This window comes from Ovis aries, chromosome 19 (genome assembly GCF_016772045.2).
Source record: "Ovis aries strain OAR_USU_Benz2616 breed Rambouillet chromosome 19, ARS-UI_Ramb_v3.0, whole genome shotgun sequence".
In the NCBI taxonomy this organism is placed as follows: Eukaryota; Metazoa; Chordata; class Mammalia; order Artiodactyla; family Bovidae; genus Ovis; species Ovis aries.
In genome coordinates, this window is record NC_056072.1 from 1,485,631 (window position 1) to 1,497,967 (window position 12,337).

The 12,337-nt window shown below is 37.4% G+C and overlaps 1 protein-coding gene across 6 annotated transcripts in view; it reads right to left on the reverse strand.

Annotated features, from left to right (window-relative positions):
* The window catches only part of NEK10 (NIMA related kinase 10), a 283,289-nt gene that overhangs the window by 9,584 nt on the left and 261,368 nt on the right, over positions 1-12,337 (reverse strand). For all 6 annotated transcript variants that reach the window (XM_042235756.2, XM_042235752.2, XM_060402044.1 and 3 more), the window contains 3 exons: positions 5,491-5,599; positions 2,094-2,146; positions 1,955-2,010 (listed from right to left, as the gene is read on the reverse strand). In XM_042235756.2, the coding sequence (XP_042091690.1) occupies positions 1,955-2,010; positions 2,094-2,146; positions 5,491-5,599 (218 nt within the window). The remainder of the gene's footprint in view (positions 1-1,954; positions 2,011-2,093; positions 2,147-5,490; positions 5,600-12,337) is intronic.

Here is a 12,337-nt window from a genome sequence, read left to right on the forward strand (position 1 = left end):
GGAGACATTTTTATTATCCATGGAAGGCTGGGTGTACTCAGATCAAGAGGAAAGAAAGACAATTCAAAATCTCTCCAGAGATGGGAGGAGGTGAGTGATTATGGATATGGTGATTTCTATCAACAACATACCTTTGGTAAATAAGAATAACTCATCATTTATCTGCAGTTACAAACCATCACAGAACTAAACATACAAAGATGGTATTTTGGAAATATGTTATCAAGCCAAAAGAGCAAGCAGGTGAATAATTTTATGTGTGATTCATAGAGCAATTCACTGAAACAGGGAAGGAAAAAAGGTTGGAGACTAAACTAACCTCAAAAATGAATCTAATTTCCATATAATGATCTTGATAGGTTGTTCTTGAGACCTCTTTCTCTTTCCATGGCTAACAGTTATCTTTGGGGAAGATTTCTAGAATAATTTAAATAGTGGTCACCAGATAGCTTCATTAGATAGACAGGAAGGCAGTTCATCCAGGTAGAAAGGGCTAGTTAGGAAAAATAAACTCCATAGAACCATGCCTCCTAAAGCAGTTTTGGTCATATAGGACATGTAAGTGGTTACTCATGGTCCAGTGTGGTGATTCTGTTATGAGTGGCCAGCTCATTTACAGCAGACAAAATCAATGTCCATACCCCCACATTCAAAGTACTTCAGTGCACCCGTGGCAGATTCATGTTGATGTATGGCAAAACCAATACAATATTGTAAAGTAATTAGCCTACAATTAAAATAAATAAATTAATTTTTTTAAAGTTCAAACATGCCAACCTGGTGCCCAATTCCCAACACCTGAATTTCTTTTCCTGAAGACTTCTCTGACGTCTAGAATCTGCTGTGTCCACCTTTACAGAAGGCCAGAAATGCCAGGTAACTAACATCTCCTGGGGGAAAAGTACTCAAAAAATGACTAACAGAAATTAGAGATAAATGCACGGGGATGATCCAGAGAGATGATATGGGGTGGGAGTTGGGGGAGGGGGGGTTCAGGATTGGGAACTCATGTACACCCGTGGCTGATTCATGTCAATGTATGGCAAAACCAACACAGTATTGTAAAGCAAAATAAAGTAAAAAAAAAAAAAAAAATACCAGCCCAGGTTCCTCAGTCTATGAGCGGGAGAACTGAAGCACGTGCTCTCCACTGGCTCTCAGACTTCCGCAGTGTGATCGAGCTCCATGTACCACAATGGTAACTTGCTTGAAAATGAAGGCTTTATTGAATTATTTCTTTAATCCCCTAGCAGAGTTTCTTGGGATTGCCTCTCAAATAAACTAATTGTATGCAAATCTTTTTGCCCCAAACTGTGCCCAACAGTACAATTGCAGAAATCCAGAGTTGAATGAAATTGATAGAGTATATTTTCAGAGCACCAATGATGATTATTTTAGAAGATAACACACAGCCCCAGTAAATTGAAGTTTCTTATTTAGGGTCAGCAAAAGGGAACACATAACAACAAATCCTTCTCCCACAAACATATCTTAAATTCACCAGAAGTGATCCTTTGTTTAGGTGGATTTTCCCCCTTGCATTCTATACAAATAATGGGTAGGTTTTAGCTATGGAAATTTGAGTTTACAGTTCTTCCAATATGGGATAAATGTTTAATTTTTCTAATGTAGAAATACTTTTCCATTTCATTATGTTCATTTTTTATGGGAGTAAATTACTACTAAGCTATCACTCTTTTCCAACTAAGAATACAGCAGCTGCACCCATACAAAAGATGGGGAACATACATTCTACCCATGGTTGTATCATTCTGAGCCAAGCTATTTTACAAAAAACCAATACAATACCGTAAAGTAATTAACCTCCAATTAAAATAAATAAATTTATATTTTTAAAGTGTTTAAAATAAAAGGTGGGAGGGACCTCTGGAATCAAGGATAGAGAAATTAAATCCAATGTTCTATATTGAACTTTCACATTTCTAGATCTCACCTGTTAGAAGTAAAATTGTAATAGCCACTTTCCTCTAGGACTTCTTCAATCACAGTCTAAAGTTGAAAAAAAAAGTCAGGTTAATATTGAATTAAAAACAACAAAATAAAATCATTCAGAGGCAGTGCAAAAACCTCACCTGCATCTGTTCATATGTTATCCCCTCCTCCAAATCAAAGCTAGAGGGTAGACCTGGAAACAGATAAATTACGAAAAGTCGGACATTTGGTTCATGTTTTCTTCAGTTGTACTGACAATCAGAACTCATGTGCAATGAAAACAGGTCAGTGTCTTAGTGATGAAAATGAGTACTTACAAACACATTCCAAATTATCTTGGCTTTTAGAGTGGTGATCACAATATAATACACAAGATTTACAGGAATTGCTCATGGTGTAAATTGGCCAATTAAGTTAGGGGTGTGTGTGTTAAGGATAGGTGAAGCATAAATTCCTGATTCTAAGCATAAATTTCCTGATAAGTCAAAAAAAGAATGTAAGAAACTCTCCCCCAGTCCATCAACAAAAAGAGTAGATATGTTCTAGAAAGAGAGTAAATTCTCAGAGGAAGGCAGAAACAGCCAGTGGGCTATATCAAAGATCTGACCATTTCCTATGGTTGCCAGGAGGAAAATACATTTGAAATTGGAGGACAGTAATTCTTTTGAGGTTTGTCATGAGCATGACACACTAGCACGTTGACCTACCCAGACACCACCCAAAGTAATGTTGACAAGTTTCCTCTCCAGTCAATCCACACTTACTCATGTGGAGGCCTGCCACTTAGGAAAGAGAAAAGTGATTGAAGATTAAGAGGATTCATGATGATACGAGTCCTAGCAGCTTGCTTTGCAAGTCCAGCTTAAAGGCATTGCCCAAAGTGCCCTTTGGTTCTGCTCTCTTTGCTTTTGCCTCTTCTGCCACGACAAGGGACTCAGTTGGTCTGCTCTGGGGTGAGGCGTCCAGCTTCTGGAAGAGCCTGTCAACTCCCTCTCAGGCCACTGAGAGATTTTCAGCAGAGCTCCTCACTCAGCAGGTCTGCTGTGGTAAGAAGTCTGGCCTGTGACTGACCAACCTGCCCTGGAGGATGCTTGTAAAAGTAGGTGACTTCACTTAGTATGATCATCTCTAGGTCCATCCATGTTGCTGTAAATGGCAATATTTTATTCCTCTTTATAAGTAATATTCCATTGTATGTATGTATGTATATGTGTATATATATATGTATATATACCATATCATACTAAATAAAGTAAGTCAGAAACACAAATTTTATATATCACTTCTATGTGGAATCTAAAAAGTAATACAAATAACTTATTTACAAAATAGAAACAGACTCATAGACATAGAAAACAAGCATCTGGTTACCAAAGGGGAAAGAAAGGGGGATATATTAGGGATATGGGATTAATAGATACATAGTGACCCAGTGTTAGTCACTAGTCATGCCTGACTCTGCGACCCATGAACTGCAGTCCACCAGCCGCCTCTGTCCATGGCATTTTCCAGGCAAGGATTCTGGAGTGGTTTGCCATTTCCCTCTCCAGGGGATCTTCCCGACCCAGAGATAAAACCTGGGTCTCCTGCACTGCAGGCAGATTCTTAACCAGCTGAGCTACCAGGCAAGCTCCCATGCATGCTACTATATAAAAAATGAATAATAATAATTTACTGTATAGCACTGGGATATTCAGTATCTTGTAATAACTTTTAATGGAAAAGGAGAATCTGAAAAAAGAATATATATATATACATATATATACACACATACATATATATACTTCATGGGAAATAGATAAGGAAACAGTGGAAACAGTGTCAGACTTTATTTTTTGGGGGGCTCCAAAATCACTGCAGATGGTGACTGCAGCCATGAAATTAAAAGACGCTTACTCCTTGGAAGAAAAGTTATGACCAACCTAGATAGCATATTCAAAAGCAGAGACATAACTTTGCCAACTAAGGTCCGTCTAGTCAAGGCTATGGTTTTTCCAGTAGTCATGTATGGATGTGAGAGTTGGACTGTGAAGAAGGCTGAGCACCGAAGAATTGATGCCTCTGAACTGTGGTGTTGGAGAAGACTCTTGAGAGTCCCTTGGACTGCAAGGAGATCCAACCAGTCCATTCTGAATGAGATCAGCCCTGGGATTTCTTTGGAAGGAAGATGCTAAAGCTGAAGCTCCAGTACTTTGGTCACCTCATGTGAAGAGTTGACTCATTGGAAAAGACTCTGATGCTGGGAGGGATTGAGGGCAGGAGGAGAAGGGGACAGCAGAGGATGAGATGGCTGGATGGCATCACTGACTCAATGGACGTGAGTCTGAGTGAACTCCAGGAGATGGTGATGGACAGGGAGGCCTGGCGTGCTGCGATTCATGGGGTCTCAAAGAGTCGGACACAACTGAGCAACTGAACTGAACTGATATATATATATATATATATATATATCTGAACCACTTTGCTGTATGCCTGAAAATAACGCAATATTAAAATTAACGAGTAAAAATAAGTAAAAGCAAATGACTTTAGATAAACAGTTTATTTTAAATGAAATTCTACCAACCCAGGTTAGCTTTATCCCAGGAGTCCAAGACTTAGGGAAAGTTTGATAATTAATACATGACATGATTTGCCTAAATTAGGCAACAACAAAAGCACAGCAGACTTGAACATTCTTTTTGGCTGAGGAGATGGAAAGTTTTCATTTAACCATAGAAGCTTCACATCTCTCTGCCCTACTGAGAGATACAACTGTAGTTCACAGGGATTCAAAAATTACTTAGGAATTCTGTAACCTCAGAGTAGCTTGAAGATCTCTTCTGGGGGTCAAATATCACAAGAAGGTCCTTATGCTGAGTCCCTACATACTGGCTAAGCATAATTTTATATAGTTACACTGATCCTTGCTATAATCCTAAAACGTAGGTACCATTTTTATTCCTACTTTATAGGCAAAAAACCTGGGATTCAATGAGGTCAAATAATTTTCTCAATATCAGTTACTAAGTGGTTTAGCTGAGATTTGAATGTAGGCATCCAGGTTTACAGAATACGTGCTTTTAATCCTTATGTTATATTGCCTCCCTATATGAAGTTTTTACACACACACACACACACACACACACACACACACACACACACAAATCAAGTACATATGATTTGGATTCTTCAGGTGAGTTTCAAATTTTCCATTTTATTCAAATTCTGCATATCTGCTTTTTATGTCCATGGATGCTTTGGGCATTTGATTTCCCATCATCAGATACAAAGAAATAAAAAGAAATTCAATTTACCCACACAGATTCTGTTTGCTTATGGTATTAATAACCGATTGAGGAAGATGTCACAAGTGGGTAAATTAACTCTAAGGGAATTTCTAGATTCTTACTGTATGTCCCTTCCAACTATCACCACAGATAATCAAAATAAGCTCTCTTTTCATTTTAAGTTGAAGATAACCTTTTAAGGATAGCTGTTGATCCAAATAACCTATTTCTTCCTGAAAGCCAGATTTCCTGTGTTGAAGATTGTTACCTGTTGGGTCATTTGAGGACAAGCTGTTTCCACCCAGTGAATGATGCAATAAGTGGTAATCTGCTGTGAAAAAGTTGGGTTCAATTGGTTCTGGAGATCCTTGAGATAACTGGAACAGAAAAAGCAGAATTACCTGTTATTTCACATTCAGAGTCACATGACATGAAACCTCTGTGTGTGTCTCTGCTCAGAAAAGTTAGTGCTCTTCAGTTGTCAATCCCTGTCTGCAGATAAAGACCCACCTTCTTCCTTTCAAAAGAACTTATAAATTAGGGGCAGGCAAATTACAGTGAAAGCAAGCAGACAATTCCTGGTCACATGAAAAAAAATGCTCTATAGCTTTATGAGAACAAAATAAAAATATAGAAAAACAATGGTATGGGCCTGGGATATCAGAATGTTATTTTTATCAGGCATAGGAGGAAAAAGCTACAATCATATGACAAATTATTTTTAGCTCAAATCATCCCTTTTCATGTGTATGCTTTGAACAATGCCTTCATGTTTGATCAAAACAAACATGTTTCTTAACACATTTTCCTAAATTACCATTAATTTTCATCTCCAAACATTAATTCTCAATACTGTAAAGGGAAGAGTAGTTCACTAAATGTCAGAACTTACTGTTCCAATTATTTAATACCCTTTTGTAAAGCTGAACTTTTTAAATGGAACTTTCAAAATCATTTCACGTTTAATTCCAACCAGCACTTGAGCTGGCCAACTTTTTGTGCCTATGTAAAACCATATATTTTCAACATGTTGATTCATATTAATAAACCAGAAACAAAAGGCACAATTTAGACTATGCAATAGTATTTACCTTGTATTCACAAACTCTCTTCATGAATTAAAATATATCACTGTTCAATCACTTGAGACAATCTTTTGGCAGTTCACAAATAGGTTCACTCTTGAGCCAACAATCCCAGTCTTGGCTATACTCACATGAGAGAAATGAGTACTTCTGTTCACCAAAAGACATGTACAAGAATGTACATAACATATTTATTCATAATAATAAAAAACTGAAAACACCTCAATGTCCATGGACAGAGGACAGATAAATATGTTGTGGTGTGCTTATCCAACGGAATGTTGCCAAACATGAAAAAGAACATGCTATGAATATGCACAGCAAGATGGATAAGTGTTGAGAAAAGAAGCCAGACACAAAAGTATATACAGTGTATATCTTCACTTATACATATTTTCACAGCCAAAACATCTAACCAGTGGTGACGGAGATCAGGACAATAAGTACCTGTAGCAGGTGGTAGGGTTTGACTGGGAAAGGTGGGCAGGAGCTTTCTTCTCGACTGGAAATGTGCTATGTATTAATGCAGTTGGTTGTCACATGGGTGAGTGTATATGTGTAAGTTCATGGAGCTGTATATGTACTTCAGTGTATACATTTTGTGTTTTATTGTGGTGGTGGTGCTGTCGTTCAGTCGTTGAGTCATGTCTGACTCTTTGTGACTCCATGGACTTTAGCAAGCCAGGCTCCTCTGTCCTCCACTATTTCTGAGTTTGCTCAGATTCATGTCCATCGAGCCAATGATGTTATATTACCATCTCACCCTCTGCCAAACCCTTCTCCTTTTGTCTTCAATGTTTCCCAGCATCAGGGTCTTTTCAAATGAGTTGGCTCTTCGCATCAGGTGACCAAAGTATTGGAGCTTCAGCTTCAGCAACAGCCCTTCCAATGCATATTCAAGACTGGATTTCCTTTAGGATTGACTGGTTTGATCTCCCTCCAGTCCAAGAGACTCTCAAGAGTCCTTGGCATTTTATATCTTAATATAAACATTTTGCATTAACAACTGATAATCATTCCATTAATGTGCACTGGATATTTATAAATACAAATCATTTTGAGTTTTCCAGATTCTATATTGCCAATAAATGCTACATTTTAGAAAAACATGTGAATCATCCTTTTTCAATCTTAGAAATTTATTTTCCCTACTTTAGTGACAACTGATAAAATTAATAACCTATCTGTTATAACAGTGTAATGTAGGAAGATTTGATGCTTACTCACTTAATAAATGTCTCATCAGTGCTGTTAGGAGGCAATGCAGATAGTCTTAAGCATTCTGTAATTCTTTTATTCAAGCTAGTAGATTACTTCAACTGAACTTCTTACTACGCCTTGTAATGCTGAAAATGATTTCCTGGTATTACCTTCCAAGTGACTTCAGATGGGATTGTTTTTCATACGGCTGAGCACAGAAGTAATTTGGCTGCCTGAAATTTTCAACCCAAATATTTCTTAGAAAGCTTATTTAGAGTCTACTTAATTATTAAGTAAATCCTAAAGATTTCACAGGAGGAAGCTGCTTAAAGCTGCACAGTAGCATATGTGAATTGTGGCCTGTAGGGGTCGAGAGAGTGATTTTAAGATGACCGGACATGCCTCATCAGAAATGTAAACCTTTCAATTCACATACAACGATGATCTGCCCAGCTTGTTAACACCATGCAAGGAAACATAGAAGACACAGAATTCATCTGGTCCTCAGGAGAATTGCAAGTGAACTGGGAAAATAGGATAATGTACGTAAAACAACAGGGCAATGAATTAAATAATGAAGTATGAAATGGGGTGGTGAGACCTAAGTTTACACAAACAAAGATGCATTGCGAAGACCAATGTGGTTTTCAGAAGCTCTGGAGAAGAAACACTAAAGCTGAACCACAAAGGCTGGATTTGGGTTGGATGCAAGGAAGCCAAGTGATCATTCCAGATGAGAGGAATTTGATGGCAAAGGCTGGGCATATTAATGGCAAGTGATAAAGGGCTATGACATTAGTCCATGTTATGGAAGCACTGCGGATTTAGGATAAACAGAGGAAAATGAGTGCTATTCATTAATTCAGGGAGTATTCTTTTTTTTTTTTTTCATTTTTAAAATAAAAAAAATGTTTGCTGTGGATTTGTCATATATAGCTTTTATTATGTTGAGGTATGTTCCTTCTATTCCTGCTTTCTGGAGGGTTTTTACCATAAGTGGATGTTGAATTTTGTCAAAGACTTTCTCTGCATCTATTGAGATAATCATATGGCTTTTATTTTTCCATTTGTTAATGTAGTGTATTACATTGATTGATTTGCAGATATTGAAGAATCCTTGCATACCTGGGATAAAGCCCACTTGGTCATGATGTATGATCTTTTTAATGTATTGTTGGATTCTGAGTGCTAGAAATTTGTTAAGGATTTTTGCATCTATGTTCATCAGAGATATTGGCCTGTAGTTTTCCTTTTTGTGGCATCTTCGTCAGGTTTTGGTATTAGGGTGATGGTGGCCTCATAGAATAAGTTTGGAAGATTACCTTCCTCTGCAATTTTCTGGAAGAATTTGAGTAGCATAGGTGTTAGCTCTTCTCTAAATTTTTGGTAGAATTCAGCTGTGAAGTCATCTGGGCCTGGGCTTTTGTTTGCTGGAAGATTTCTGATTACAATTTAATTTTTGTGTTTGTGATGGGTCTGTTAAGATTTTCTATTTCTTCCTGGTTCAGTTTTGGGAAGTTGTACTATTCTAAGAATCTGTCCATTTCTTCTAAGTTGTCCATTTTATTGGCATATAATTGCTGATAGTAGTCTCATGATCCTTTGTATTTCTGTGTTGTCTGTTGTGATCTCTCCACTTTCATTTCTAATTTTATTGATTTGATTTTTCTCCCGTTCTTTCTTGATGAGTCTGGCTAATGGTTTGTCAATTTTATTTATCCTTTCAAAGAACCAGCTTTTGGCTTTGTTAATTTTTGCTATGGTCTCTTTTGTTTCTTTTGCATTTATTTCTGCCTAATTTTTAAGATTTCTTTCCTTCTACTAACCCTGGGATTCTTCATTTCTTCCTTTTCTAGTTGCTTTAGGTGTAGAGTTAGGTTATTTATTTGACTTTTTTCTTGTTTCTTGAGATATGCCTGTATTGCTATGAACATTTCCCTTAGCACTGCTTTTACAGTGTCCCACAGGTTTGGGGTTGTTGTGTTTTCATTTTAATTCATTTCTATGCAAATTTTTATTTCTTTTTTGATTTCTTCTGTGATTTGTTGGTTATTCAGCAGCGTGTTGTTCAGCCTCCATATGTTGGCATTTTTAATAGTTTTTCTCCTGTAACTGAGATCCAATCTTACTGCATTGTGTTCAGAAAAGATGCTTGGAATGATTTCAATGTTTTTGAGTTTACCAAGGCTAGATTTATGGCCCAGGATGTGATCTATCCTGGAGAAGGTTCCATGTGCACTTGAGAAAAAGGTGAAATTCACCCCATTGTTTTGGGGTGAGATGTCCTATAGATACCAATTAGGTCTAACTGGTCTATTGTATCTTTTAAAGTTTGTGTTTCCTTGTTAATTTTCTGTTTAGTTGATCTATCCATAGGTGTGAGTAGGGTATAAAAGTCTCCCACTATTATTCTGTTATTGTTAATTTCCCCTTTCATACTTGCTAGCATTTGTCTTACATATTGTGGTACTCTTATGTTGCATGCATATATATTTATAATTATTATATATTTTTCTTGAGTTGATCCTTTGATCATTATGTAGTTTCCTTCTTTGTCTCTTTTCACAGCCTTTGTTTTAAAGTCTATTTTATCTGATATGAGTAGTGCTACTCCTGCTTTCTTTTGGTCTCTCTTTGTATGGAATATCTTTTTCCAGCCCTTCACTTTCAGTCTGTATGTGTCCCTTGTTTCAAGGTGGGTCTCTTGTAGACAACATATATAGGGGTCTTGTTTTTGTATCCATTCAGACAAACCTAGATAGCATATTGAAAAGCAGAGACATTACTTTGCCAACAAAGGTCCGTCTAGTCAAGGCTATGGTTTTTCCAGTAGTCATGTATGGATGCGAGACTTGGACTGTGAAGAAAGCTGAGCACTGAAGAACTGATGCTTTTGAACTGCGGTGTTGGAGAAGACTCTTGAGAGTCCCTTGGACTGCAAGGAGATCCCTTGGGCTGTAACCAGTCCATTCTGGAGGAGATCAGCCCTGGGATTTCTTTGGAAGGAATGATGCTAAAGCTGAAACTCCAGTACTTTGGCCACCTCATGCAAAGAGTTGACTCATTGGAAAAGACTCTGATGCTGGGAGGGATTGGGGCAGGAGGAGAAGGGGACGACAGAGGATGAGATGGCTGGATGGCATCACTGCCTCAACGGACGTGAGTCTGAGTGAACTCTGGGAGTTGGTATTGGACAGGGAGGCCTGCCGTGCTGTGACTCATGGGGTCGCAAAAAGTCAGACATGACTGAGTGACTGAACTGAACCGAACTGAGCCAGACTTTGACTTTTGGTTGGGACATTCAACCCATTTATGTTTAAGGTAATTATTAATAAGTATGATCCCATTGCCATTTACTTTATTGTTTTGGGTTCGAGTATATACACTCTTTTTGTGTTTCCAGTCTATAGTATATCCTTTAGCATTTGTTGGAGAGCTGGTTTGGTGGTGCTGAATTCTCTCAGCTATGGCTTGTCTGTAAAGCTTTTGATTTTTCCTTCATATTTGAATGAGATCCTTGCTGGGTACAGTAATCTGGGCTGTAGGTTATTTTCTTTCATCACTTGAAGTATGTCCTGCCATTACCTCCTGGCCTGAAGAGTTTCTCTTGGAAGATCAGCTGTTATCCTTATGGGAATCCCCTTCTGTGTTATTTGTTGTTTTTCCCTTGCTGCTTTTAATATTTGTTCTTTGTGTTTGATCTTTGTTAATTTGATTTAATGTGTCTTGGTGTTTTGCCTTGGGTTTACCCTGTTTGGGACTCTCTGAGTTTCTTGGACTTGGGTGATTATTTCCTTCCCCATTCCAGGGAATTTTCCAACTATTATCTCCTCAAGTATTTTCTCATAGTCTTTCTGTCTTCTTCTTCTCAGATTCCTATGATTCGAATGTTGGGGCATTTGACATTGTCCCAGAGGTCTCTGAGACTGTCCTCATTTCTTTTAATTCATTTTTCTTTTTTCCTCTCTGTTTCATTTATTTCTACCATTCTATCTTCCACCTCACTTATCCTATCTTCTGCCTCCATTATTCTAAGGTTGGTTTCCTCCAGAGTGTTTTTTGATCTCATTTATTGCATTATTCATTATATATTGACTCTTTTTTTATTTCTTCTAGGTCCTTATTAAACCTTTCTTGCATCTTCTCAATCTTTGTCTCCAGGCTATTTATCTGTTATTGCATTTTGTTTTCAAGATTTTGGATAATTTTCACTATCATTATTCGGAATTCTTATCAGGTAGACTCCCTATCACTTCCTCTTTTGTTTGGTTTGGAGAACATTTATCCTGTTCCTTTACCTGCTGGGTATTTTTCTGCCTCTTCGTCTCGTTTATATTGCTGTATTTGGGGTGGCCTTTCCGTATTCTGGGAGTTTCTGGAGTTCTCTTTATTGTGGCGTTTCCTTGCTGTCCTCAATGGTGAAAAATTGAAAGCATTTCCCCTAAAGTCAGGAACAAGACAAGGATGACCACTCTCATCACTACTATTCTATATAGTTTTGCAAGTTTTGGCTACAACAATCAGAGCAGAAAAAGAAATAAAAGGAATCCAAATTGGAAAAGAAGAAGTAAAACTCTCACCATTTGCAGATGACATGGTTCTCTATATAGAAAACTCTAAAGATTCTTCCAGAAAATTACTAGAGCTAACAAATGAATATAGTAAAGTTGCAGGATATAAAATAAACACACAGAAATACTTGCATTCCTATACACAAACAATGAGAAAATAGAAAGAGAAATTAAGGAAAACATTCCATTCATCATCACAAGGAAAAGATTCAAATACTAAAAAATCATTCAGTTCAATTCAGTTTGGTCACTCAGTCGT